At 39.8% G+C, this 24920-nt stretch overlaps 1 protein-coding gene across 1 annotated transcript in view; it reads left to right on the forward strand.

Annotated features, from left to right (window-relative positions):
- Nucleotides 1–4318: 4318 nt before the first annotated feature.
- Stim2 (stromal interaction molecule 2) overlaps nucleotides 4319–24920 on the forward strand; it is a 128109-nt gene continuing 107507 nt past the window's right edge. The window contains 2 exon segments of the mRNA XM_027386938.2: nucleotides 4319–4572; nucleotides 4575–4838. Coding sequence (XP_027242739.1) covers nucleotides 4491–4572; nucleotides 4575–4838 — 346 coding nt within the window. The 5' untranslated portion in view covers nucleotides 4319–4490.

The raw sequence follows: 24920 nt of genomic DNA on the forward strand, positions 1-24920 counted from the left end.
TGCATCAAAATGGGGTTGTTTCCTTAATTTATTATGCTAACAGTTTGTTTTAATTTTTGTATGATGTTTGGTAACCTGTAACTTTACTAATATTTTTTGAACAATTTTTTTGGGTGGGTTATGAGGGGTGTGAGTGTGTGTGTGTGTGTGTGTGTGTGTGTGTGTGCACATGCGTTGTGGGGATCGAACTTGGAGCATGTACATGAGAAACACACATTCTATCACTGTGTTACTCCCCAGCCCTCACTCTAGGAACATGACTGGTACCTTAGACCCAACCCTGGTCTTGAATTCTTTAATCTCCAGTTTCTCTCACGTGATGCTGGATTCCTAGTGTGCACTACCGTCTGCACACAGAAGCTGGGTTCTTGCATTTTACTAAAACAGTTTTCTATCCCACCAGTTACTTTTCAGTCTCACCTGCTACCAGATGCACACAGATTTCAGAGTATGCCATGCATTATCTCTTGCATAATTGCCCCACCTACCTTTTGATATTCGGCTGGTTTATAGCCTGCACCATCATTCGAATCTCCGGTCCTTTTCAGCTGTGATATTTTTACCTTTCTCTTCATCGAGTTCCACTAGCACAGGAGCTGTCAATATGGCTCCTACCACAGGGCACCAGCACTTACTCAGAGATATCATGAGTTCAACAACTCTCAGGTAACACTTCAAATTAACCAGGCACAGAGCAAACTTAATTTGATTAGTAACAAATTATGCAACAAAATCACCGATCCACTTGGCTTTGGTGTGTAAATTTGACTTTCTTTTGTTTTATGGGGTGGTTTTTTAAAAGCTTCCGTCCTCCACTCCCAGAGAAAGATGCAAAGGTTTCTCACCTTCACTAAACCGGGGCTTGCTAGCGAACAACTTTTACAGCCTTTTCCTCCTTTTGTGTTTTAATGCGTTCCACAACTTGAAGATCCTACTCATGTTTGGAAACTTTCATTGTTTCAAATTTGAAGCCATATTAACTGTTATCATTTTGAAGATTTTTAAGTTCTCAGAACCTTAATATCCAAGGAAGCTAGGAAAGTGACCTATTTCACAACCGGGTTTCCACCAAAGAGGACAGTTTCTTGTGTTTCGCCAGAACTATCTAAGTAGGGCCAGCAAAGAGGACTTGCCCAAGGTCCTCCTCCACTCTGATGTCGCAGGAAACCCCACTCTTTGGGGTCACAGTCAGGCCGGGGAAGCTGTGGGCACGCCCGACCTCAGCCGGAATTCCCCGTGGTGATACTTCCATCCCGCCCCACGCCCACTGCGCTCCCTCCAAGAGCCGACGCGCCCGCCCACGCGCTGACGTCATCACCCGGGTGTGGGGCGTGCGCGGACTGCCCGCCTACGGAACCGTGGCGCGCTGTGCCGGAGCGGCACAAGCGAGGCGCCTGGCTGAGCTCGCCAGCAGAGATCCGGTTCTCCAAGTTGGAGTCCGGCTCAGGCTGTGTAGGCTGTGGGGGGAGTAGGAGTGGTGGATGGGGAGGAGCCGGTTCAGTGCTTCTGCGTTGGGCGTGCTCAGAGAGTTGGGCTCTTCTGCAGGAAGATGAAATCGAGTAGCCTAGGCAAATGCAAAGCGTTTAATCCTAACACAGGACACGTTTAGATTATACGCCTAGAGCCTAAGGCCAGAGTCACCAAGTACAAAGTACCTGTGTGCCAGGCACCCAGGGAAGACTTCGTTATTATTTTTTTCCAATCCACTCCAATCATCAATAACTGTGATGCAGGTATAATTGGGTTCCTAATTAACTTGCCTACGCATCACACTGAAAAGATAGGAGTGGAGGTTTCTACGAGGTTGGCCTGATAACAAAGTTCAAGGCTGCCCATCAGATGCTTGAAGTCATGCAAGACAATGAACTCGTTCTGCAAACTCGTTCTGCAAATACATGGCAAGTTGCGAGGTTTGGATTTTAAAAGGAGGGGGCTGGGCTGTAGGATTAGGGTAGCCACTCAAGATAAAGGGGTTTCAGGTAGTCTTTGAATGGCATCTGACAAGACAAAGGATAAGGACGCTCTAGGTTACTAGGGAAAGGAAAGGGAACCGGGGAAGATCAATTGATTGCCACCCCTCAAAGTCTGTGTTTGTGTGGCTTGCAATTCTACCGAAGGGATTTACTTGCAAAGTAAGGGACTTGGCGCTTGCCTGTTACTTAGGCCTAAGCTATGATGCACAGGGACATTGTACTCCTCTGAGTAACAACTTACAACACGGCTACTCACTTTAATAGTCAGAAACTTTGGTACCCACGGAAAAGATGTAAGGCAGAGGATTACTCTAACCCGTGTCCATCTAAGAGAGGCCTCTATAGTGAATGCTGGTTCCTTACCTGTGGCCCCACTTGAGAAAAATAAACATTTATGACCCTGAATTCAGTATCTTTTCAGTGCCCACACCCTGTCTTTGAAAGAAATGGTATGTCCTCTTCGTTTGAATAAGCTTGGGTCCAGCGATTTGTTAATTTTTCTTGGTTTTATATTATTTCTATAACACTGTTCACACTGCCCACTTTAGTAACTGATTCTTACCTATAATAACCTATAATTATTTAATAGACATAAATTTTATCTCTTGTGCAAAGTGGTAAAACTCCCCAGGAAAGGACAGTTAGAAATCTTATAGCTTCAAGTTCTGACTTTGAGTTTTTCAAGTGCGCTTCTTGGTCTGTTGAATCTCCACCAAAAATACTTTGCTTGGCATATATTATATGTTCAGTAAATAGCAATGAATTAAATGATGCCTCCTGGAGAGTAGGAAACCAACTTGTTTACTTCACGGTTTCCTGGTGCCCTAGGAGTACTGTCTACTCAGTAAACACATGATTTCACTGCTGTTCCTTTCAGCCAGCAGAATTGAATCTTAGTGTTGCCCTGTAAGGAATTGTGCACCCCCAACACAATGCTCCCAAGAACTATGTCAAGACATAATTATGGATGGGTTGATTAGCCTCATTCTTATTCCTGATTCTTTTCTGCAGCACATTTCTGCCTCTACCACAATGAGTGCTATCTGAGGTTCCTTTGGTGAGGCTACCTAAGAAATTATTTTGGAAGCTGTCTAATTTGACTTCTTGACTTCTTAAAACAATCTAAACTGCAAGCCAACTGCAAAACTCAGCAATAGGCAGATCTATGCTCTGTCTATGTTGTCAAATCATCCTAGCTACAAGATCTTAAATAATTGTGTATGTGTGCTCTGTACCTCCATTTACAATTTAAAGGGTTCCTGAAGAAATGCTTTGGTATGGGTCTCTGAGGCATGTAATGTAGCTCGCAATTGAGAGCCTTTTACAGGTTTCACATCCCAACCACTCCCACAATTAAAACAAAACAAAATCAAAGAACAATAACAACACAGTCCCGAGCCGGTGATGGCAATTACTTAGATGAAACAGATTCTGGTTCTTTCCTCCTTTAAACCAATTAAATCTGTCCTGAGCAGAATTTGCAAGAGAATGAACATCTTGGATGTACAAAACTTTGCTTCATTGCAGACAAGCACAGTGGTCAAGTCTTTATTGTAGTTGTGGCAACCTGTTCAGCTGGCAAGAGTGTATAGAGGGAGTGGGACAGGAACAATATGGCGAGGACTGCAGGTAATGTCAGCAAGAACAGTAAAAAGCTAGAGCAAATTATTTGAACATTTCCATCCAGTTGCTGCTAAATCTGGCCCTGTCCATTTATTAGCTGTGGGACGGTGGGTTAAGTTATTGTAACATTTCAGGGCACTGATTTCGTCACTTGTAAAATGGCAATGAGAAGGATGAGTTACACTATGCTTCTGTAAATTGCTTAGAGAAATTCCTAGCACGTTGGCAGAGCAAGCGCTTTGGCAAATGTTTGTTAAGTAAATACAACGTTAGGCTGGGTTACCTCCACTTCTAAACAGCTGGTAACCGGCAAGCCCCACCTACATTCAAGTTAGGGGAGGCCGCTCTTTCCTACTGCAAGGTTTTTCTGACCCACACGGTAAAGCACTTAAAGGATCTGCGACGTCGACACGCTTTCTCCAGGTCCCCCGGCTGCCCATCACCGGATCGCCGCGTGGGCGAGACTCACGCCTTCCTCCCGCTCAGGTTCCTTGGCTCACCGAGCACCGCTGGGTCGGCTTTTCCGGACCCCGCCCCCCAGTCTGGGAACGCCCCTAGCGGCGGGACCCGGGCCTCGCGTACGCGCAGTTACCACCGCGTCGCGCCTGCGCCGTGGCCGGGCTGAGGAAAGGCGGGGGCTTGGTATGCGAGCTAGTGTGTGAGGGGAGGGAGGTGTCCCGGCCGAGCGTGGTACTACGGCGGGCGCGGGCCGGAGGGGGCGGGGGGATGCGCCGCGGCGGCGGCGCGGGCGCTGGGCTGGGGCTTGGCCGCGCCAGAGCAGCGGATCCCGGTGTCGCCTCGGCAGCTGCGCGGGTGTCGCGCCGGGTCGGAAGACGCCGTGCCTCAGCGCTCCCCCACTTTTTTTTTTTTTTTTTTTTTAAATAACCGGAACCAATGAACGCGGCGGGGAGCCGAGCTCTGCGGGCCGCTGGTGAAGGGAGCGGGCTAGAGCCCGGCGAGAGTCGGCTTCCGAGGCGGCGGGCCCGGGGCAGCTGGAGGCGAGCGAGTGGCCGGCGGCTCCCGTGAGCGCTCCTCCCGCCGCGGCACCCGGCCGGGCCTCGGGCTGCCCTCTCCGGCGGCGCTGGGCTTCGCTGCTGTTGTTCGGGTTGTTGGTGGCCGGCGCGGCGGACGGATGCGACCTAGTGCCCCGGCACCTCCGCGGGCGGCGCGCATCGGGGTCGGCCGGAGCGGCTGCGTCTCCTTCGGCGGCGGCTGCGGGCGAGCGCCAGGCGCTGCTGACAGGTGAGGCCCGCGCGAACGGCGGGCAGGCTTGGCGGGACCCCCCCGGCCGGACCCCATCCCTGAGGGGGCGCCCCGCAGTTGCCTTGGCGCCGGCCGTCGCACTTCGGACGCCTTCCTAGTCCACCCGACTGGCGCCTTGACTGCGGCTTCTCCGCCCTTTAGTGGGTTAGTGCGAGCTTCCCAGCTGAGCAACGCAGTGGTTTCCCTTTCGTGCCAGCCTAAGGGGACACTAGGGTCTGTAGGGGACTGGGCTCATTTCCCCTCTTCCTAAAGCTGCGGGAGAAAGTAGGCGGTAGCAGCAGCAACAGCAATGCGGTATGGAGTCGGCCTCTGCTGCCTTTGCAAAGGCAGCTGGCAGAGTCTTACCGATGGAGAGAGCCCGGCTGAGCTCCGTGTCCCAGGGGAAGCTGCTGAGGAGATTCTTTGAGAGCCACAGCACCTAGTGGCATTAGTGATTATGAAGAAGCGTCAAAGTCTGGTGTGTTTTTGTGGGGTATGAGGCCGTTGTTAGGGATGGAAAGTATATGCCGTTTGAGAGCATCACTGGGTGACAAAGGGTGCAGAAGGCGCAGCAGGTAACCAGAAACAAACCTAGAATTTACCAAGTGCAGGATATTTGCGACGTGGGTTTGGGCAGCATAGTTCTGATGGAGTGCCCCAGCATCTTTTAAATTCAGAACGTTCTAGCACTTACTGAAAACTTGCAAATGTTTGGTAAGGTTGAGTAGAAAATTGTATTCTTTTAAAGCCTTCATTGTCTTATATAACTGATGTGGTGTGGTTTAAGCAATGATGTAAAGGCCCTGAAATGATTTCCTGGGGCAAAGTGGTGGAGCTAGAGTAACTTATTTTTCTTCCCGCTGTGCTTATTTTTAAGGTAGATCTCTTAAGTTTTCTGGAGGAATAGCAAGATTAAGGAGGAAGAAGACGACCCACTATTAATTTAACTACAGCGATAGCCTAGGAGGCACCTGGTAGGCACTACCAGCTGCTCTGGGACGTGTTCAGGAGGCTTTAGATTCAAGCAGCTTCTCTGAGTTCTCTGACAGGCTATTTCCTGTTGCAGAGACAAGAAGGATGTTGGTAAACGTTGTCAGGCAATGTGGGAGTTGTAGGGTGTAGAACATAATGATCAGCTTATTTAAGGTACTCGAAAACTTAGCAGGTCCTGCTCGGCTGACACAGGGAACCATCAATGGTTGCCTTGGATAAACGATTACAGACTAATCATCTTTAGGTACATAATACTGTGAGGGAGGGACAGATTGGATGGTTTCATGCCCAAATAGTTATTTTCTAATAAAAAATGTGGCAAGTGTAGAAGGGAGCAGTGATAAACTGGTTAAGTAGGACTGTGGGTTGAGGGCTTATTGCCTCCTGTGGGAATAGAACAGAATTACTTTGGCCTCTAAGCTATAGGAGTGTAGTTTTTTGTTATTTTTTTTTTAAAGAAATGTTTGTTTAGTAGATAATTGCATAATGCCTTACCAAATGTAATCGTCAGAAAGGCAGTGATCTAGAATTTTGGTGTTTATTGACTATTTTAACAAATGTTACACTGAGAACATCATATCAAGAAAATAAGTGCAGATGGAATTTTAATGAGCTGCAACACTTTTAATTTTCTCTGTAGTTATTTATGGCACAGTGGAAAAGACAAGGTGGTTCTCAGTGGGCAAAATCAAACTTATTACACAAAATGAATTTGTGTGTGCTCTAAACTAAGTTTACTGAAATAATGTTAATCTTGGAATTCTTTTTGATTATTTCTTTTTTTTTTTCTTTTTTTTTTTTTTTTTTGGTTTTTCGAGACAGGGTTGCTCGAGACTGTGTAGCTTTGGAGCCTATCCTGGCACTTGCTCTGGAGACCAGGCTGGCCTCGAACTCACAGAGATCCGCCTGCCTTGTCTCCTGAGTGCTGGGATTAAAGGCGAGCGCCACCAACGCCCGGCTTTTGATTACTTCTTTTGATCTCAAGTTTTTTTTTTTTTTTTCCTTTTGTTAGAGTAGTAATTTTAAAAAGTTAAACATTTCCACTTAAAATTTCAGTTTCTAAGACAGTACAGTATTCCAGTTAAATCGTAGTAATTTTAATGTTTATGTAAATATAGTCAAGAGTGCTGGCGTTTGGGGAAATTATATTGAAAATCATTTGGAAATTAGAGTATATTGAAAATTGCTTTGACTTCTATGGTCTCTGTAGGGCCCTTTCTCATTTTATTGTTTTTTGAGGGTAGTTTTCTTTTATGGTTCCACTTGTTATATGAAGCCTGGAACAATTGATGGTGATATTTTACACTTCAGGAAGTGGAGCCACAGCCAAACCCAAGGTACTGCTTCTAGACTGTGTTAATGGATAGATGACGACATGGACATCAGTTGTAAGAGAACTATATTTTCTGTGGATTTTGAAATTTGAAAATTTTTGGAAGAATTGTGAGAGAATTTCACTCTTGGTCCTTTTAATAGCTTTATAAATTGACAGTCAAACCACTTTCTGTTTTCTTCTCCAGATTAGTAATTTTAATATAACCTAAAAGACACTTTTTCATTGAAGCTTACTTCCCAAGAGTTTATGTTAGTGTATTTTAAAATTAAATTGCCTTTTAAATCTGGTTTGATCTTAGTTTGGAGCAAGAAAAGTATTCTTGCAGAGATTGACAGTAACACTATCAAAATAAATAGATCCTTTGTCTTAAATGTTTTAGGAATGTAGGACCAATATTTATAATATTGAGTGGTAAAATTTTAAATTGTATGTATGCATACACACATATAGTTAGTTAAAAAGTAATTAAAATGATTGAAATCTGATTCAGATTAAGGATTGATGACTGGAAGCTGGCAGATTACATTCTAAATCAGTACTTTTGAAAAATCTATTTTGTTTAAAACACATAGCTTCAATGGATTGACTCCAGTGGGGAGTGGTTGAACTCATCAAAATATTGAAATAATGGTTTCTGAGAAATCTTAGAAGTGCAAAAGCGCTCTCTCTCTCTCTCTCTCTCTCTCTCTCTCTCTCTCTATCCACAAAACACAAACACAATTTGGGAAAATATGTAGAATAATTTAACACTATTTTTCACATACACAGCTTATTGTTTCAGAATTTTAAAACAACATTAGCTTTAAAATACTGTACAACTTTTTAATGAAATAGAGTAACATTCTTTAGTATTTATATAAAGATTTTATCACTTTACTAATTTGGTATATTATTAGTAGTATAAAATGAAAAGTTTAAGATATGCCTTTCAGATGTATTAAAATCTCAACAAAACCTTAAAATATTCTTAGTTTAAAACATAATACCATTTTGTAGGGCCAATTTTTCAAAAGTGTTGAAAACAACCTGTGTATGCTACAGGACTTTCACTAATTAGATGGGAATTTTTCAGGTTGTCATTGGGAAAATATTAATCCAAGCTTTTAATTGTCACTCATCTTGCATTCCCCAGACTTACTAGTAGACATTACCTTATTAATGCCATATTTGAGTGCTGTATGTATGCCATATTGAGTCATGCTTTTCAGTAGGTTGGCCTATGCTGGTGTTTACATTGTGACACAGAGTGTGTTTTCCATAAGCCTTCTTTTTATGCCCTCCTGCTTTTTATTTTTCTTCTCCAGTCTTTCACCACTGCAGAGTTTACATTGTATTGTTAGCTACAGTACCTGCTTATATCTGAGTTTCATCTATTCTGCATGTTTAAAATTAGTTATAAATTTGTTTAGAAACATCCCATTCCTTGTTTAAGACTCTCAGGAATTCCAGTAGTCACTGTTGAGGATCTCATAAGTGCCCATTGGAAATGAAGGTGTAAGATTTAGCTTATACTTTGGCTGGGTGTTGGTAGTGGAAGCCTTTAATCCCAGCACTTGGGAGGCAGAGGCAGAGGCTAGAGGCTAGAGGCAAGTGAATCTTTGAGTTTGAGTCCAGCCAGGTCTTCAGAGCAAGTTCCAGGATGGCCAGGGCTATACAGAGAAACCCTGTCTTGAAAACAAAACATAACAAAATAAAACTTTTATACAAAAAGAAGGATAAACAGAGATAATTTGCTGGTGACTTAATTTGTGGTGGGGTTACTGCTGATGTTTTTAAGTTAATTTAGACTCATGAGTAACTATATTGACCATTTGGATATTGGGGTAGTCATTGTTCATATGATGTGAGTGCTTTCAGAGTTATGCTTGGAGATACATATTTACGCTATAGCAAAGTATAGATTAAGTGAATGTTAAAAGTTATCAGCCAATAATGACTAATAAGCTACTTTTGATACTCATTAGAGTTTGGACCAAGTTAGGAACTAACTAGATTATTTTTAATTTGTTAAGTTTACCAACCAAACAATTATTAAAAATACATGCAAGAGATAGCAAACTAGGAATATGAACAAATACACACAGGCATAGGCCCTGAGTCCACTCATTGCAGCTCAGACTAGCACAGGCTGGGGAGTAACAGGTGCCTTAACTTTTCCTAGGTGTCAGTGTGCTGACTGCTTCCTATGCATCAGTATGTTTAGATCTGAGACCAAACCTGTTAGAGTATTACTTTCATACAAGACACAAGAAAATAGATGCTCATGCTTCTATGTCATATATGCTTATAAATCTGAATAAAATGAGGCCAACTTTGATTAGCATAATAATGGAGTGCAAACTGTTGGGGAAAGGAAGAGGTGTCTGTAGAATTTGAGATAGTCCCAGGTTTGTATACTTCATGTAGAGATGAATGGAAGGGCCTTGGAAGAGGAGGCAAATACAAGAAAGAGTAAGGAAGAAGTTAACTGTTCGGAGATATGCCTAGTGTGTGTGGAGGAAAGCAGAAAAAGCTGGGTCCAGGTTACCAAGGGCTCCACAGTGTATTTAGTGTTTAGGGAAATGTCAGCATATCTAAAATTGGGTTTCTTGGCCATGCGCTAGGGAATATGGGAAGCAATCAGAAAAATGTAAAATTTCTTGGCACATTGATTAAGTTAGTTATGAAAAAGTTTTAATAAAAACTTTAAAAATTACTAAATGTGTACATATTCTGGTGAATGTAAAGTTACTTTAATGTTTTAGGGCAAATCAGAAGACATTTTGAGTAACCCCAAGAGTTTTGTTCATAAACTCTTAAGAGTTCCTAGTCCTTTAACCTGTCATCAGTGGGGGAGGGGAACTGTGATTTTTTTTTTTTTTTTTTTTTCCCGAGACAGGGTTTCTCTGTGTAGCTTTGGAGCCTATCCTGGCACTTGCTCTGGAGACCATGCTGGCCTCAAACTCACAGAGATCTGCCTGCCTCTGCCTCCCGAGTGCTGGGATTAAAGGCGTGCGCCACCAACGCCCAGCTGGAGCTGTGATATTTAAGGGTGAAAATGACCTGCGTTTGAGAAAGTGAGTTCTGGGTGGGTGGAAATGGGTGTGTGATAGTGGTAAGAGGGCATTTAGGAAGCAGGGCAGGGGTAGAGGACTCCAGGGCTTCAATTATGCAGTGGCTCTGAAAACACTTGCAAGAAGTTTTAGAAAGTTAGTTTATTCTTGTGTTAGACAGGAGCTTGGCTGTTTCTTATCTTTTAATCTCAGTTTCTAGAATGATTAAGTTAGTACAAAGCTTTGAAAACTCCCAGAAGAAACATGGTGTCTTTTTCACTATAAGTATACCTATTTATCATTTCAAAATTAGGTATTTGTGTGTATGATTTGCTTTCTGTGATGATTTTCAAAGTTATTAAGAGCAAAACATCACAAATATGCTTGCTAATTAGTCTGATAAACCAAAATACTAATAGCTAAAGATAATATATTTGTGTGTTTATATAAAGCCTTTAATTCTATACTTCAGTATATTTTTAATTCTGTTTTAAAGAATGTTCAGGTTGAGCTTGTACCATATATATGAATTAGCATGCACTCTCCCATCTAGATGGCTCATCTCCTCTGTGAGCAGTGTTCTAAGTACTGGCTTATTATTTGTCTCAAAATTAACTGTTGAATTTCCTGTGTGAGGTTTAAGCCTGGTTTGTAGATGATGATCTCTAACACCAAACTGAAGTGGGTGGTTTTGCCTTCTCCATTTTGGTGTTAGTGTCTGTAGGTTTTCTTATCCTGTCTTTCTTGACACTTTCTAGTCTGACTTTGAATAGCCACTTTCCTTGACTGGAATCTTTGTTGCTGATTTCAAGGATGGTTCTCTCCTAAATCACAGTTCTCAGTCTTGTGTTCTTCCAGCTGAACATTTATTTCCTCCTCAGAGAACTTCATTACTAGGAAAGTTCTACTGGGGTAGGGAACCCCAGGCCAATGATTGATTTGACTTTTGGCTTTTCTTTTCAATTGGCCTGTGCAGTGCTACTGTACAGCCATCATGGCCACCATCCCCAGAATAATTTTCTTTCAGCTAGGCTTTGTCGAGTCATGTAGTTTTCAGGGAACTAATTTTGGATTAAGGATAAAGGAGTTGCAAGATGTTAATAGTGGAGATTGAGTGTTCTTTAAGATAGGGGTAATAACTCTCTCCGTTCCAGTTTTTCCCACAGGTCCAGGGAACCTCCCAAGCCCAACAAGAAGTTTACTGGGATGGGCCTGCTCTGAGTGTTTGCATATGAGTTGATCTTTATGTGTGGTGCAGCTCTTGGCTTCTGTGCAACTGTTTGCCTCCAGTTATTTTCACTTTCTCTGTCTCTCTCTGATCTTCTTGAACTTGCCATTATGTAAATGAAACACTTCAAAAACTCTTACTGAATTAAGTGCTGGGTTTTTTATTAAAAAAAATACTGGCAGTGAATCTTATTTACATCATTTCTGAGTATTAAACAATCTCATTTAAAAAAATCCTTTAGTAATGACAATGATTTGTATTTGTCAAGTGATTCTTAGGAACTGAAAATAGATTTTCAATACTTGAATTTCTGTTCTCTTCTACTACTACTACTATTTCTTCTTCTTCTTCTTCTTCTTCTTCTTCTTCTTCTTCTTCTTCTTCTTCTTCTTCTTCTTCTTCTTCTTCTTCTTCTTCTTCGACAGGTTCTTACAGTGTAACTTAATCTAGTCTTTTTTTCATTTTCTGTAAGGGAAGCTGTAGCCAGCCCCTAAGTAGTCGTGGCTACAGCTTCCCCTACAATTTTCTTTAGGTTAGTCAACCACAGATGCTTCTAATCCTCCTGCTTCCCCTTCCCCTTGTTGGAATTACCGTGTGTGTGACCATGCCCACCCCCCTTTGAAGTTTCATCTGCTGTTCAACACTGTACCTTTTACAGATGTGTGTTTTCTTTAAAAATGTCTGAAACTGAGTTCCTAGATGACTTGATCCGCCTCCTTTATCATTGTTTTCTAACAGTAAATGACTGACTTCTCCATTGAAGAGGAGTGTAGGTTTCTCTGTCTCATCATTCTGGTCATCTTTGAGCTCTTCTGCTTTGCCACACCTGTTCATTGTGTTAATCCTTGTTACTTTCTTGGTACTAATTAAAATTTATTTTTGTGTTTTAAAAATTGCATTTATAGGTGCCTTATATTTTTGGAATTTGCATTTGTGATGTCCATTCAGGCCTTAGGATTTCGAGAATGGGTCTGAGGAAGAACTGAGGGGGATTAAAGGAAAAAGCCATTTTTTAGTGGTGTGAGTGTGTTTGCATATACTTTTATACTTTATTTGACTACTGTTGTGTGGTAACCATGACTTGAGGAACTGGGGCTATAAAGATGCTGCAGTTTGTCTTAAAAAATTATTGTAAGAACAGAAAACCTGAAACTTGCCTGGGAGTGTGTTTGCACAATATAAGAGTGTATTAATTTTGTAGCTTGTCTGTTTACATTGCTATGTTTACTAGAAATACCCTAGATATATCTGTACTTTTCTGTTCTTTTTCAGCATTTTTCAGAGTAGCCAAGATGTGGAAACAACTTAAATGTCTGTTGATGAAGAATGGATAAGAAAGTATGACATATACACAGATATGCAAGCATGGATAAAGAATGTGACATGCATACACACAGTCATGTTTTATTCAGCCATTCAAAGAAGAAAATTCTTCTATTTGTGGTAGTATAGATGAATCTGGAAAGCATTCTGCTAAGTAGAACAAATACAGAAGTAAATAAAGCAGATACAGAAGGATAAATATTGCATGGTCTCACTTGTGTGGGATCTAAAAATGTCAAATGTAGTAGAATAAATGTTTCCAGGTTACTTTAGATTTTGTAAAGGTGTGTACATTATAGTCTATCCTTACCAAAACTAAAGGTAAAGATGTTAGTTAATTGATACATAATTGATAATGATGACTGTTTCCACAATTATACTCTTATCAAATCAAACAGTACATGTGAAATAGCTATATATACTTCATTTGTCAAGTGTACCTCATTAAAATAAAAAATGTATTTAGTAGAAGGTTTTTTGTTCTGGTTGTACATTCCAACACTAAAGATAAATTGTATATGGTCTCCACCCCATATAGCTGGAATCTAGCCAGGACCTTGCCAATGCTATGTAAGCTCTTTACCAAGGAGCTACACTTCCAGCTCCCTTCCTCTTTGGAATAAGATGTGATGTAAGTAAACAGAAACTTAAGATTTCAGCAAGATGTCCAGCCTTTCAAGATCAGTAAGATACCCTGTCCTGAAGTCTGTTAGAGCTGTGTACCCTCTTTAAGGCTGATAAAAAGTGTGATAAAGGCATGAGGATATGCTGTTCTTGAGTTAAATAGATATTCTTTGGAGAAGTTGTTTTCCAGAGTAGAGTAGAGCTTGTGAATTGGTCAGATAGGAGAACACGCACAGTGAAAGAGTAGGAAGCTGAGAAGGGTTACATTCTCACATGAGAATATAGATGTGGTTGTGGATGGCAGATATCCAGGATGATGTGACAGTCAGTCCTGAGCCTGTGTACAGTTAACCAACCTTCAAATTTACATGTGGAGCTCAGATTTTGGGTTTTTGCATGTCTTAGCCTATTTAATCCTTAGAGATTTCTTGTGAGGTTATTATTACTATTTCCTATAGTCAGTGTTACATGTAATGGCAATTTAGTTTGTACCTGAAAATCTTTCAGTGTTGGGGCTGGAGAGATGGCTCAGTGGTTAAGAGCACTGATTGCTATTCCTGGTATCCATATGGCAGCTTACAACTGTCTGTAACTCCAGTTCCAGGAATCTGACACCCATGCCATTACACCAGTGCACATAAAAACAAGCAAACAAACAAATAAATTACGGGGCTGGAGAGATGCAGCAGTTAAGGACACTGGCTGCTCTTCCAGAGGACCAGAGTTCAATTTCCAGCACCCACATGGCAGTTCATAACTGTGTGTAACTCCAGTTCCAGGGTTTCTGGCACCTTTACACAGACATACGTGCAGACAAAACACCAATGCACATAAAATGCAAATAAATAATTAAAAAAATTCTTCCAGTGCCAAGGATCTTTAGGTTAAAGTAGAGAGTGTAATTGAAGTTAAATCAGGCTGGATAATCAACAGAATTATATATTCTAGGTGGCATGAAAATAGGTCTGTATTGTCCATTGGCCTTTGAATTACATCTTCATTTTCTTTGTAAGTAATGAAAACTTGCTGTGAAATATTCTGACGTTTTAAAGATCACTCCTATGTAATATACAGATTCTGAAGCTCAGTGTTAATCCGAAGTTTGCTGTAAAAAGTCAGTGTCCACAGTAAGTGGGAGTTGGTGTTTGTGCTTTTTTTTTTTTTTGTGAATATTCCTTATGGTACGGAATGTGGTTTTAAGATTCATACAACTTTTGTATGGGGGTATAAGCTTTTCTTTTGTGTAATGTGACTTGATTAAGACTACAGCATGTAGACAGTAGCAGTTTTTATTACTTTGAATTCCAATCTGCTAATGGTTTATAATTATAGGTAGGTTACTTAATATGTTAGGATATATATATATATATATATATATCTTTTGAATGGGGTTTAAAGAACAAATAAATTAATAGTCTGCTTAACATAGAGCCTGGCAAGTGTAAGTGCCCAGTTACTGCTAAAGCTGTTTCCCCTTTTGTTCACAGATACTGATAAGGGAGAGTTGTAGAAATGTGCTGAGGCTTGCTGAGTATTAGTAAGGAAATTTTTTGCTACTTTTATGTATTCATCTGTGTAGTTCTGGGAATTGGACACATGGTCTTGCATGCTACAACAGAACTTCATTTTCCCAGCACGAGGCTGAGGTAATAGCTCAGTTTATAAGGAAGTTGCTTTAAGAATTTGTCCCCGAGTGCATCACCAGAACTCGTGTAAAATCGCTGGTTGTGGTGGCATGTACTTGTTATCCCAGCAACGGGAGGTAGAGACCTGTGAGGATCCCTGGGGTTAGCTGGCCTGCCAACTTAGACTACTTAGTAAACACTAGTTCTGAGACAGACACTATCTGACAAAAGTAGGTAGAGGGAGCCTGTGAAACAATAACCAAGATTAACCTCTGACCTGTGTGCATGCACACATGCTTGCTTGCTTACACACACAAGCACACACACATATTTGTAAGTGGGCACACACACAGAATAAATGACATTAAGACATGTGATCTAAATAATTAGATCATTAGTGGTCTGAAACTGACTCTAGTCATGATTACAGGCAGAACCTGTACAATATTAAGCCATTCAAAATTACAGCATGGTGACCTGAGCAAGTGGGAGCTCATGGACCCCAGTCTGACAGCTGGGGAGTCACCATAGGAGTGAACCAGGCCCCCTGAACGTGGGTGTCATTTAGGAGGCCTGAGTAATCTATGAGATCTCTGGCAGTGGAACCAGTATTTATCCCTAGGGTACGAATGAATTTTGGGAGCCCATTCCCCATGGAGGGATACTCTCAGCCTAGATACACCAGGAAGGGCCTAGGCCCTGCCCCAAATGATGTGACAGACTTTGATGATCTTCCATGGAAGACCTCACTCTCTCTCTGGGGTACGGATGAGGGATGGGATGGGGGTCGGTGGTGGGCATGGGAGGAAGAGAGGGAGAGGGAACTGGGCTTGATATGTAAAATAGGATTGTTTCTAATTTAAATAAAAATTTATATTAAAAAATTATGGCATGGATCAGGGAGGGGCTCATGAAGCCCACCCTAGCTGAGGAGCTATTGGCAGCTGGTGGCTGGGAAGGACAGCCCATTTTCATTGGGGTGACTACTAGTAGGGCCTCCCTGCATCAGTGGATGCCCTATGAGAATGTGGGTAGCACCAGTTGGATGCTGTGGGATATTAAAAAACATTATAGTGGAGAAAGCATGAAGTTGGGAGGAGAACTTGTTGGGCAAAGTATGGGGGAAATTGGTGAATTGACCATAATGCATTGTATACATGTATGAGATTCTCAAAGAATAAAGTACAAGATTTTAGAAAAATGACGCTGTTTACAGTCAGCAAAATCAGAAAGTAGTGAGATATTTTTTAAGAAACTACTGGACTCTTTAGGTAGGTTATTTTGTATGTATTTTATTTTATTGTTTGTGGTGCTGAGGCTTGAACCTAGGGCCTTGCACATCATAGACAAGTACTCTATTACTGAACTACAGCCTCAATTTACCTTTGTTATTTTAGCTAACCAAATGACTTTACAGTATTTTGTAGTTGAAATGTCAGCAATAAAAACTCAATGTCTGAACTTAAAAGTTTATTACAGAAAATTTACAAAATAGGAAAGATTAAACTAGAAAACATGTTTACCTTAACAACTGGCAATGACTCTTCAGGCAATTTTTTTTACAGTCTTAAAAAATACATTTTTTATATGTATTTAAAAATAAACTCAAGAGTGATTTTAAAAGTGTAATATTGGAGTTGGAGATTGGTCCCAAGGAGCTTTCCATGTTAAGTATGTACTTAGAGTGATTTAAAATGTGAAATCAAGGAATATTTGGATGTCAAGTGTATTTATATAGGCTTATGAGAAATGTTGAGAATATTGATGAGTAAGATTATAAGGCTTTTGTTTTCATAGAGTTTGTATTAATATTTAAGCTGAGAAAATAACAATATTTTAAAATTATGAGAGTTGCCAATTAAGGAACAAAAGAGAATACATGAAATAGAAAATAATGTGGATGAGATGGTGTGGGGCACCTGTTAATTTAGGTGGGTGGGCTAATTGGGGAAGCTTGTAAGAAATTCATATTAAGAAATTACCTCCTCCCTCTGTCCCTCCCTCTCTGTCTGCATCTAGCATAGGGATTGAACTGAAATTGTCAGGGTTGGCAGCAAGCACCTTAACCTGCTAATATTTCACTAGCCAAAAAAGTCATGTTTTTAGTACAGTATTTGAATTTACTTTTTAACTATTTTTGGTGTGTGTGTGTGTGTGTGTGTGTGTGTAGGTAGGTTCGTTCGTGTGGACTAAGTGCTCATGGAGGCCAGAAAAGGGCATCAGATCCTTGCACTATGAGCTCTTCAATGAAGGAATAAACACAAGCTGTCTAAAAATGTGTGTTCTTAACTGCTGATCCAACTTTCCTGCTCCCTGAATAGCATATATATTCTTTTTGTTTTGTTTTGTATTTTTGAAACAGGGTATCACTATGTAGCTCTGGCTGTCCTGGAGCTCACCATGTAGACCACATTGGCCTTGAACTCGAACTCACAGTGATCTGTTTGCCTCTATGCAGGGGTGTTGGGATTAAAGGTGTGTACCACTATGCCTGGTTTAAGGCCATATATATATATTTTTTCATTCACCTGAGAATTTCATAATTTATTTTTGTTTTTACTTTTTTGGACAGCTGAGTAATATTCCGTTTTGTAATATACCACAATTTATACCACATTTCCTTTATCCGTTCATCCATTGACAGACATTGAGGCTGTTTCCAGTTTCTGGCTATTCTGACTAGAGCAGCAGGGACATGGTTGAACAAGAGTCTCTGTAGAAGGATGTAGAGTCTTAAGGCCATATTTTTAATGTAGTATTTGAAGGACAAGTCATTGCAGAGTTGGGAGTTATCGTATCATGTAGAGGTAATAGTAGTTTAGTTAGGGATCCTGAGGCAAGAGTATTTGATTTGCAAAAACATCACATAGTCAGTAAAGAGCACCAGTGCAAAAAAATGGGGCATGGCAACATGAGTGTAATACCAGATCTGGGGGAGGTGGAGATTGGCAGATCCCTTGGAGTTCATCAGTAAGCCAGACTAGCTGAATACATGGGCTCCTGGTTCAGTGAGAGACAGTGTCTCAAAAAATTCAGCTGAAAAAGCAGTTGAAGAAGACACCCAGTGTCAACCTCTAGACTTGATGTCAGGGGCAAATAGCACAACCCCATGTGTGTGACTGCAAATGCATGACCATTCTCTCTCTCTCTCTCTCTCTCTCTCTCTCTCTCTCTCTCTCTCTCTCTCTCTCTCACACACACACACACACACACACACACACACACACACACACACACACAGTGAGAGCGACAGAGTGCTGCTTTGTCTGAGCATATTTAGAGGGGGAAGATCAGCATGAGATCTGGCTGCTGAAGAGAGTAGGACCAGATGGTTCAGAACTTTCTAGATCTTTCCTCTTGTTGGGCTTTTTCGGAGGGTGATGGTAAGCAATGGACAGTTTTTAAGGAGGAAAGTGAAATGATAGGACTAATTTTTGTTGTTGTTTGGCCTGCACATTTTTAAGCCCATGATAGAAAATATATAAAAGTATTTTTAAGTGTATGCTTTTAGTGCTGTTAGTTTTAAATTGTTGATTACCAGAACTTTTTTGTTTTATAAAACTGAATGTATGCCTGTTAGTTTTATTTCCCCAACTGCTGGTTACTGCCATTTTAATTTTTTTTTTTTGTGAATTTGATTACATTAGGTACTTGATGTTAGTAGAATCCTGTAGTATCTGTCAAATTGTTTCTAATTTGTTACTTGACTGAATGCCCTCAAGGCTTATCCATGTTGTAACATTAAACAGAATTTCCTAAGAAAGACACTTTGTATGCAGATCCCATTTTCTCTATTCACCCATCTACCCCTTCCTTCCTTCCTTCCTTCCTTCCTTCCTTCCTTCCTTCCTTCCTTCCTTCCTTCCTTCCTTCCTTCCTCCCTCCCTCCCTCCCTCCCTCCCTCCCTCCCTGGACATGTTTTGAGTGATGAAAGTAATGATAGCAGGATGTATGTGCTGATTTCTCTCTCTGACACCTGCTTTCAGTTGTTTTTACTAGATACCTAGAAGTGGAATTTCTGGACATATGTTGCTTTTACTCTTCATTTTCTTGGCCCTTCATGCTGTTTTATAGGTGGTAGCACCATTTACAACCTGACCTTAACAAGTTTGCAGGGTACCATGCTTTGCATGATTTCTATTTAAGCTCTGTTGGCTGCTGTTTGTAGGTGATAGAATACTGATAGGAAGCCTTGTCACAGGGAGATTGTCTGGGAAGGTGGATGCCCTGTCCCCTTGGAAGTGTTATAGAATCTGAGGGGAGAGGAAGAATTTAGATAGTTTGGAGTTAGAATTGATTTGGTTTGTGTGCGGATTGGGACACGGCTGTGGCAATAACAGAGGAAACAAAGACTGTTTTTAGATTGTGCTGTTTAAAGTTTCTAAAGCTTTGCATGGTGTTCGTCATTCTGGCACACAGTGTTCCTAGTGGACCCCAGCATATTTTTCCTCATGCCTCATTCGTCAGGCGGTTTATCATCAAAAGGAAACAGTTACCTTTGTTTAGGACAAACATGTTTCGCCCTCCTACAGCTGGGAAAAGGAGCTTACTTTACCAAGCATGTTGTTGTCTCCTATTTGATTCTTTGAGGAAAAAAAGGGAGGAAATGACACTTACATAGTTTTATGGGCTTTGGGAAAGTATTGTGATTTTTTTTTTTTTGTGGGGGTAGGGTAGTATTTAAAGCAGTTTAGTTACCTTGTAGGGCTGTTATGAAAATTATATAAAAGTGTTTTACATTAGCAAGAAATAAGCCAGTTAACATCATTTTACTTGACTTCTCTACTTCAACCATATTATCTTTGTGTGTGTGTAGAGAGAGACCTTATTCCTTTGAATAATGATACCATTGTTTGTCTAAACAAACACAAAATCTGTCTTTTTTTCTAAAGATTTATTTTTATTTTGTGTAGATAGGTGCTTTGCCAACATGTGTATCTGTGTATTATGTATGTGCCTAGTGCCAGTAGAGGTCAGAAGAGGAAGTCTGATCTGCTGAAACTGGAGTTACACATGGTTGTTAGCCACAGTGAGAACCTAACCCTAGCCCTCTGCAAGAGCAGCAAGTACTTGTAAGGGCTGAACATATCCATGGGGTTACACTTGACTCAGTTCTTTTCATTCTCCTTCCTACTGTTTTTGTTTTAAACTCAGTAATTTAGGCTAGATGAAGCAATAATCTTGTAATTGATACAGTTTTCTCTTACATGTCATGTTCATTAGTAAAACATACCTAAACTTGGTATGAGGTTCCTGGGGACACAAACAGTTGATCTGTGTATCTTAAGTATGTGTCTGGAAAACTGGGCTTTCTTTTTCCTTTATTCCTCTGCTTTATGTTTCTGTTGTCTTAGATTGTCCTTGTCTCTCAAAGACTATTCCAAATATTTGTCATTCAATTGATGAATATTTGTTGAGAATACTTCTTTGTGTTTAGTGCACTACTTTGAAAGTTGAAGATACGGCAATGGGCAACATTGGACATGGATCCTTCTTGTTTGTGCTTTTCTTTCATAAAGTCTTCCAAATTATCTTCTGTGAGATGTGACTCTTTGCCTGCTCAGGTATCTATCAGAGTTTGTTTTAAACATTGTCCCATAGCTCATTAGTACTTATGGCCTGAAGATTTGCTTTTGGAGTCTGTTGTGGTTCTTGATACCAAATCTGTGTCATGATTAATGATTTATCTATGTTTTTGACAATGTCCAGTTTTTAAAAATAGTTTGGTCATCTGGAATGTAGTATGGTTTAGTTATTGGCATCTGCTCTTACTTAATCTATTTTTAGTATTACGTGAAAGTTTTGGGGTGACATACTTTGAGGAAGAACTGTGTAACTCATCTTTATTTGTGACTGCTAACTTCTAGTAGAGAAATGTTATGGGATCAACTTTCAGTTTTCACTTATATAAACCGAGTGGCTATGACTAATATATTACTCATTTGTCTTAAGTCATGAACTTGGATAATCTCCTACCTTTTTATAAAAGTCTAGGGTAATTATATTGATGTGATTATTTAAAAACCTAGAATTTTATTCATTAACTTGTAGTGTTACAGACTTTAAAAGACATTTTACTAAGTGCTGGTTAAGGGGCTGGAGAGATGGTTCTGAAGTTAAGAGCACTTAACTGCTCTTGCAGAGGACCTAGGATCAGTTCCCTGCACTTATGTCAGGCAGCCCACAATTACCTGTAACTCGATTTCCAGTGTGTTTGATCCCCCCTGGTCTCCTCAGGAACATATAAGCACCTGGTGCCCATAAACTTACCCAGGAACACAGGCATGCATATAAAAATAAAAGAATATTACACTTATGTAACTTATAAAAGGTGCTAGTTAATATGAATATAGTAGTTACAGGCTCACTATTAGGCATCTATAAAATTGTGTTTTGCTTCTTAGTTTGAGAGTATGTGAAACAATGCTATGTGATAGCTTTTTAAGTTCTAGAACACTAATAAAACTAAAGTAATAATCTCACGGTTTAATCTTTAATATTCTGATTATTGTTGTACAACTGTAGCTTTACTAAATCATGCACTCAGAACAAATTGGCACTTTGCTCATTTATGATTGCCAGTGATTCAGGATTCAGTATCTTGACTCCTTTAAGTAAAGCTGAGCAGAATACTACTTTTTAATGATATTTTTACTTATTTATAATATCTGTTGTATAGGTCACAGTGATTAGTTTCTTGAGTTTTCTTAAAAAGCATATACATGTGCTTTAACTTAGGATTAGTTTTAGGATCCTACATAAACCAGAACTAGAGTCCAGGTCTATTAACTTTGATGCTTAGATTGTTGCTGTGCTCTATTTATTTGAGATGGCATCTTGCTGGGTCATCTAGGCTGTCTTTAGACATCTGGGTTCAGATGGTCCCCCTGCCTGTACATCTTGAGTGGCTGGGACTTTCGATGATGTGCTAATCACTGGCTGCTGCATTATATTTATTTTATTTATTTTCGATACAGGGCCTCTCTGTGGAGTTCAGGCTGGCCTTAAAGTGGTGATTCTTTAGTTTACTGAATATTGTGTACCACTGTGTCTATGTGTGCTTGTGTGTATAGTAGGATGTATCTTAAAGTCTTGCAGAAACACACAAATAAGTTGGTTCTTTCAGTTTCACAATGTGAATATTTGTGTTTATATACTTTCTTATAAAATTATCTAGTAGCTTTTGTAGTATATTGAAAGTTTAGCTTAAATTTTAAGTCTTTTAAAGTTGATTTTCAGGTAGGTAGATGGTAGTCATGATAGATTCATCATCTATCTTGACTATTAAGATTCGAAAAACTAGGATTATTTGTCCTCATGCACAGCTTGTGAATTTCTTAACAACTGGATTTCTGAAAATTATCTGTCAGTTACCACAATGTAACAGTGTCATCCTTACTTTCTTTTGTCAGTTCCTCTTGGTATGGCCCTTTTTTGTACATGCTCGTTCATTTTAATAGTTGCATATTGTTCTACAGTTTGCATTAACATTTTAGTGATTTAAAATGTAAGTACAGGTAATTATCTGTATTTCTCTTCTACCATAGGAACTAGTGCTCATGGAGCACATGTATAGAGGTGGGTTGGGAGGGAAACAGAAAGGAATAATGGAACAACATTGTCTCTAGTGTAACATAAGCACTCATTCATTCATTGATTTTTTTTTTTTGTTTTAGTATTGAGAATTGAATTTAGGGTTAACTACTCTAATGTTGAGTCACACCCTCAGCCCATAGCTCTGCATTTCAGTTGCTCTGTATTATCTCCTTGCTCAAGAGCTCTTGTGCTTCTTATACTGTGTGGGACAAAGTGTTGTAATAGATTCATTTTCTATAACAAAGCTGCAGTTGGAAGTAGAATTATAAAATGAAAATACAGTATGAAAACGACTGACAAATTTAAGGTGAAAATTTCCTGCTACATTTATTTATTTGAAGGAGATAGTGTTGTATTAAATAACTTGATTTCACTAGTTGACAGGGAAGCATGTAAAGGTGTTTGAATATGTTTCTGTGATACTCAGTGGTTCACATAAATCTCAAGGCTGTATGTTTTAGTATGACACTGATAATTTCATTATTAATGGACATGGTTTCATTATATGGATGTCAAATGGATCTGGAGCAGCATATTTTCTGATAATTTACTGTTAACAATAGGCTTATCAAATTGTCACCTGGATTAACACCTGGCAAATGAATAAGTTTCTCAGTAAACCAAGAACATTATCTCAAGCAGGATTGAAATAATGGGATTAGGTGCTTGAGTTCTTCGTGTCCTCTGGCACAGAAGTTGCCTCCTATAAAATGCAATGGAACAGAAGTTGGGCTGGTGAGCTCTTCTCTCTGGTATGATCTGGTTTATACAAACAGTCCTGAGACCCTTACTATCTGCTAACTGAAGTGAAGGAATGAAGGACATAGGATGTACTCTTTAGTAAAACAAATTTATGCCATTTTAGTTGGCATAGTAAATATATCTATTTAATAGGATTGTTGTGAATATAGGGAAAATGTTGAACACAGTGTTTGGCAGGCACATAGTAACTCTTTCAAAGCATGCCATTGCTTTATGCTGATGCTGTAAATGTTTATATAATTTGTAAAAGTGCTTTGGTCTAAGCACTTTTAAAAGAATAAGACTGGAGTGTGATTGATTGCTACTACAGCAACTGCTTTGACAAACACAAAGAAAACTTAACAATTAATGGTACTGCTTTGTATATAGGGGAAGTACAAATATTTTAAGAGGGTGCCATGTTCCATTTCAGTACTCATCTCCAATGGCTAGCCTAGAAACACTGTTTGTGTAGCAACACTGGCAGATTAAGTGTCCCACACGAGCAAAACCCAACATTTATTCAGTGCTTACTGAGTATTAGCACTACTTTCAACACCTTGTATGAAATGACTCATTTGGTCTTCATAGCAGACTAAGGGGGAGATTTTCATTTTATAAGGAGAGGTAACAGAACAGAGACTTAGAGAAGCTAAGTGCAGGTTTCAGGGCTGCCAGCTACAGGGTTTACCTTAAATTACTGTCTTTTGCTGCTGAATATTAACACCTTTGAATTATAAGACTTGTTTCATTTTAGAAACCGATAATTTCTAAAATGTGCTATTTCCTTTCTTAAAATGTACTTTATAGTAAACAGGCATAAAGTTACTGTTAGCACATACATAAATGTACAGATATTCTTAACTGATTTGTGTTGGTCTGTTTAGCATTATGTTTAATGGGCTTAAGCTACTTGATATTTACTTTTCATATAGTTTTTTTCACAGTTATCAGTATACACATTATCAGCTTTTCTCAAAGTGAGTATACACTTGCTAGTTAGCACTTATGTCAGTAAATACGTTGTCTTCACCCCACAAATTCTTTTGTCATCATTGTGTGGCTCTGCTCAATATGGTCCTTGTTTTTGATTATAATTTAAATGGAATCACAAGCATATGATTATGTGCTTCTATAGTTTATGTTTTAGTATATGCTAAGGTGGAAGTTAGGTATCCTGGTTTGAGTTGTAAATAAGATTCTACTTTGAGTAAGAGTATTGGGTGTTAGTATATGTGTGGCAAGTTTCTGTTTGTGATTTCTTTTTCTGTGTTTTGACTAATGTCAGAAGGTAACTTTTGTATGAATGGTAGTTATTACATGAAAGAGTCTAGGATCAGTGAAACGTAACATGGAGTCGAGTGCTATTTGCATTATGAGAATGAAGTGAAATTAAGTACCTAAGTTTAAATGTAGGAGTGTGTGTGTGTGTGTGTGTGTGTGTGTGTGTGTGTGTGTGTGTTTATTCATAAGTGTTGATTTATCTTAAGAAATAGCATGATGGCTCATTGAAAGTTTTATATAAACACTGCCTCACATTTAAGTCTTAGAGAGCAGATATTTAACAAGGTGATTACCAATTAC

The sequence above is a fragment of the Cricetulus griseus genome (genome assembly GCF_003668045.3).
Source record: "Cricetulus griseus strain 17A/GY chromosome 1 unlocalized genomic scaffold, alternate assembly CriGri-PICRH-1.0 chr1_1, whole genome shotgun sequence".
NCBI classification, from domain to species: Eukaryota; Metazoa; Chordata; class Mammalia; order Rodentia; family Cricetidae; genus Cricetulus; species Cricetulus griseus.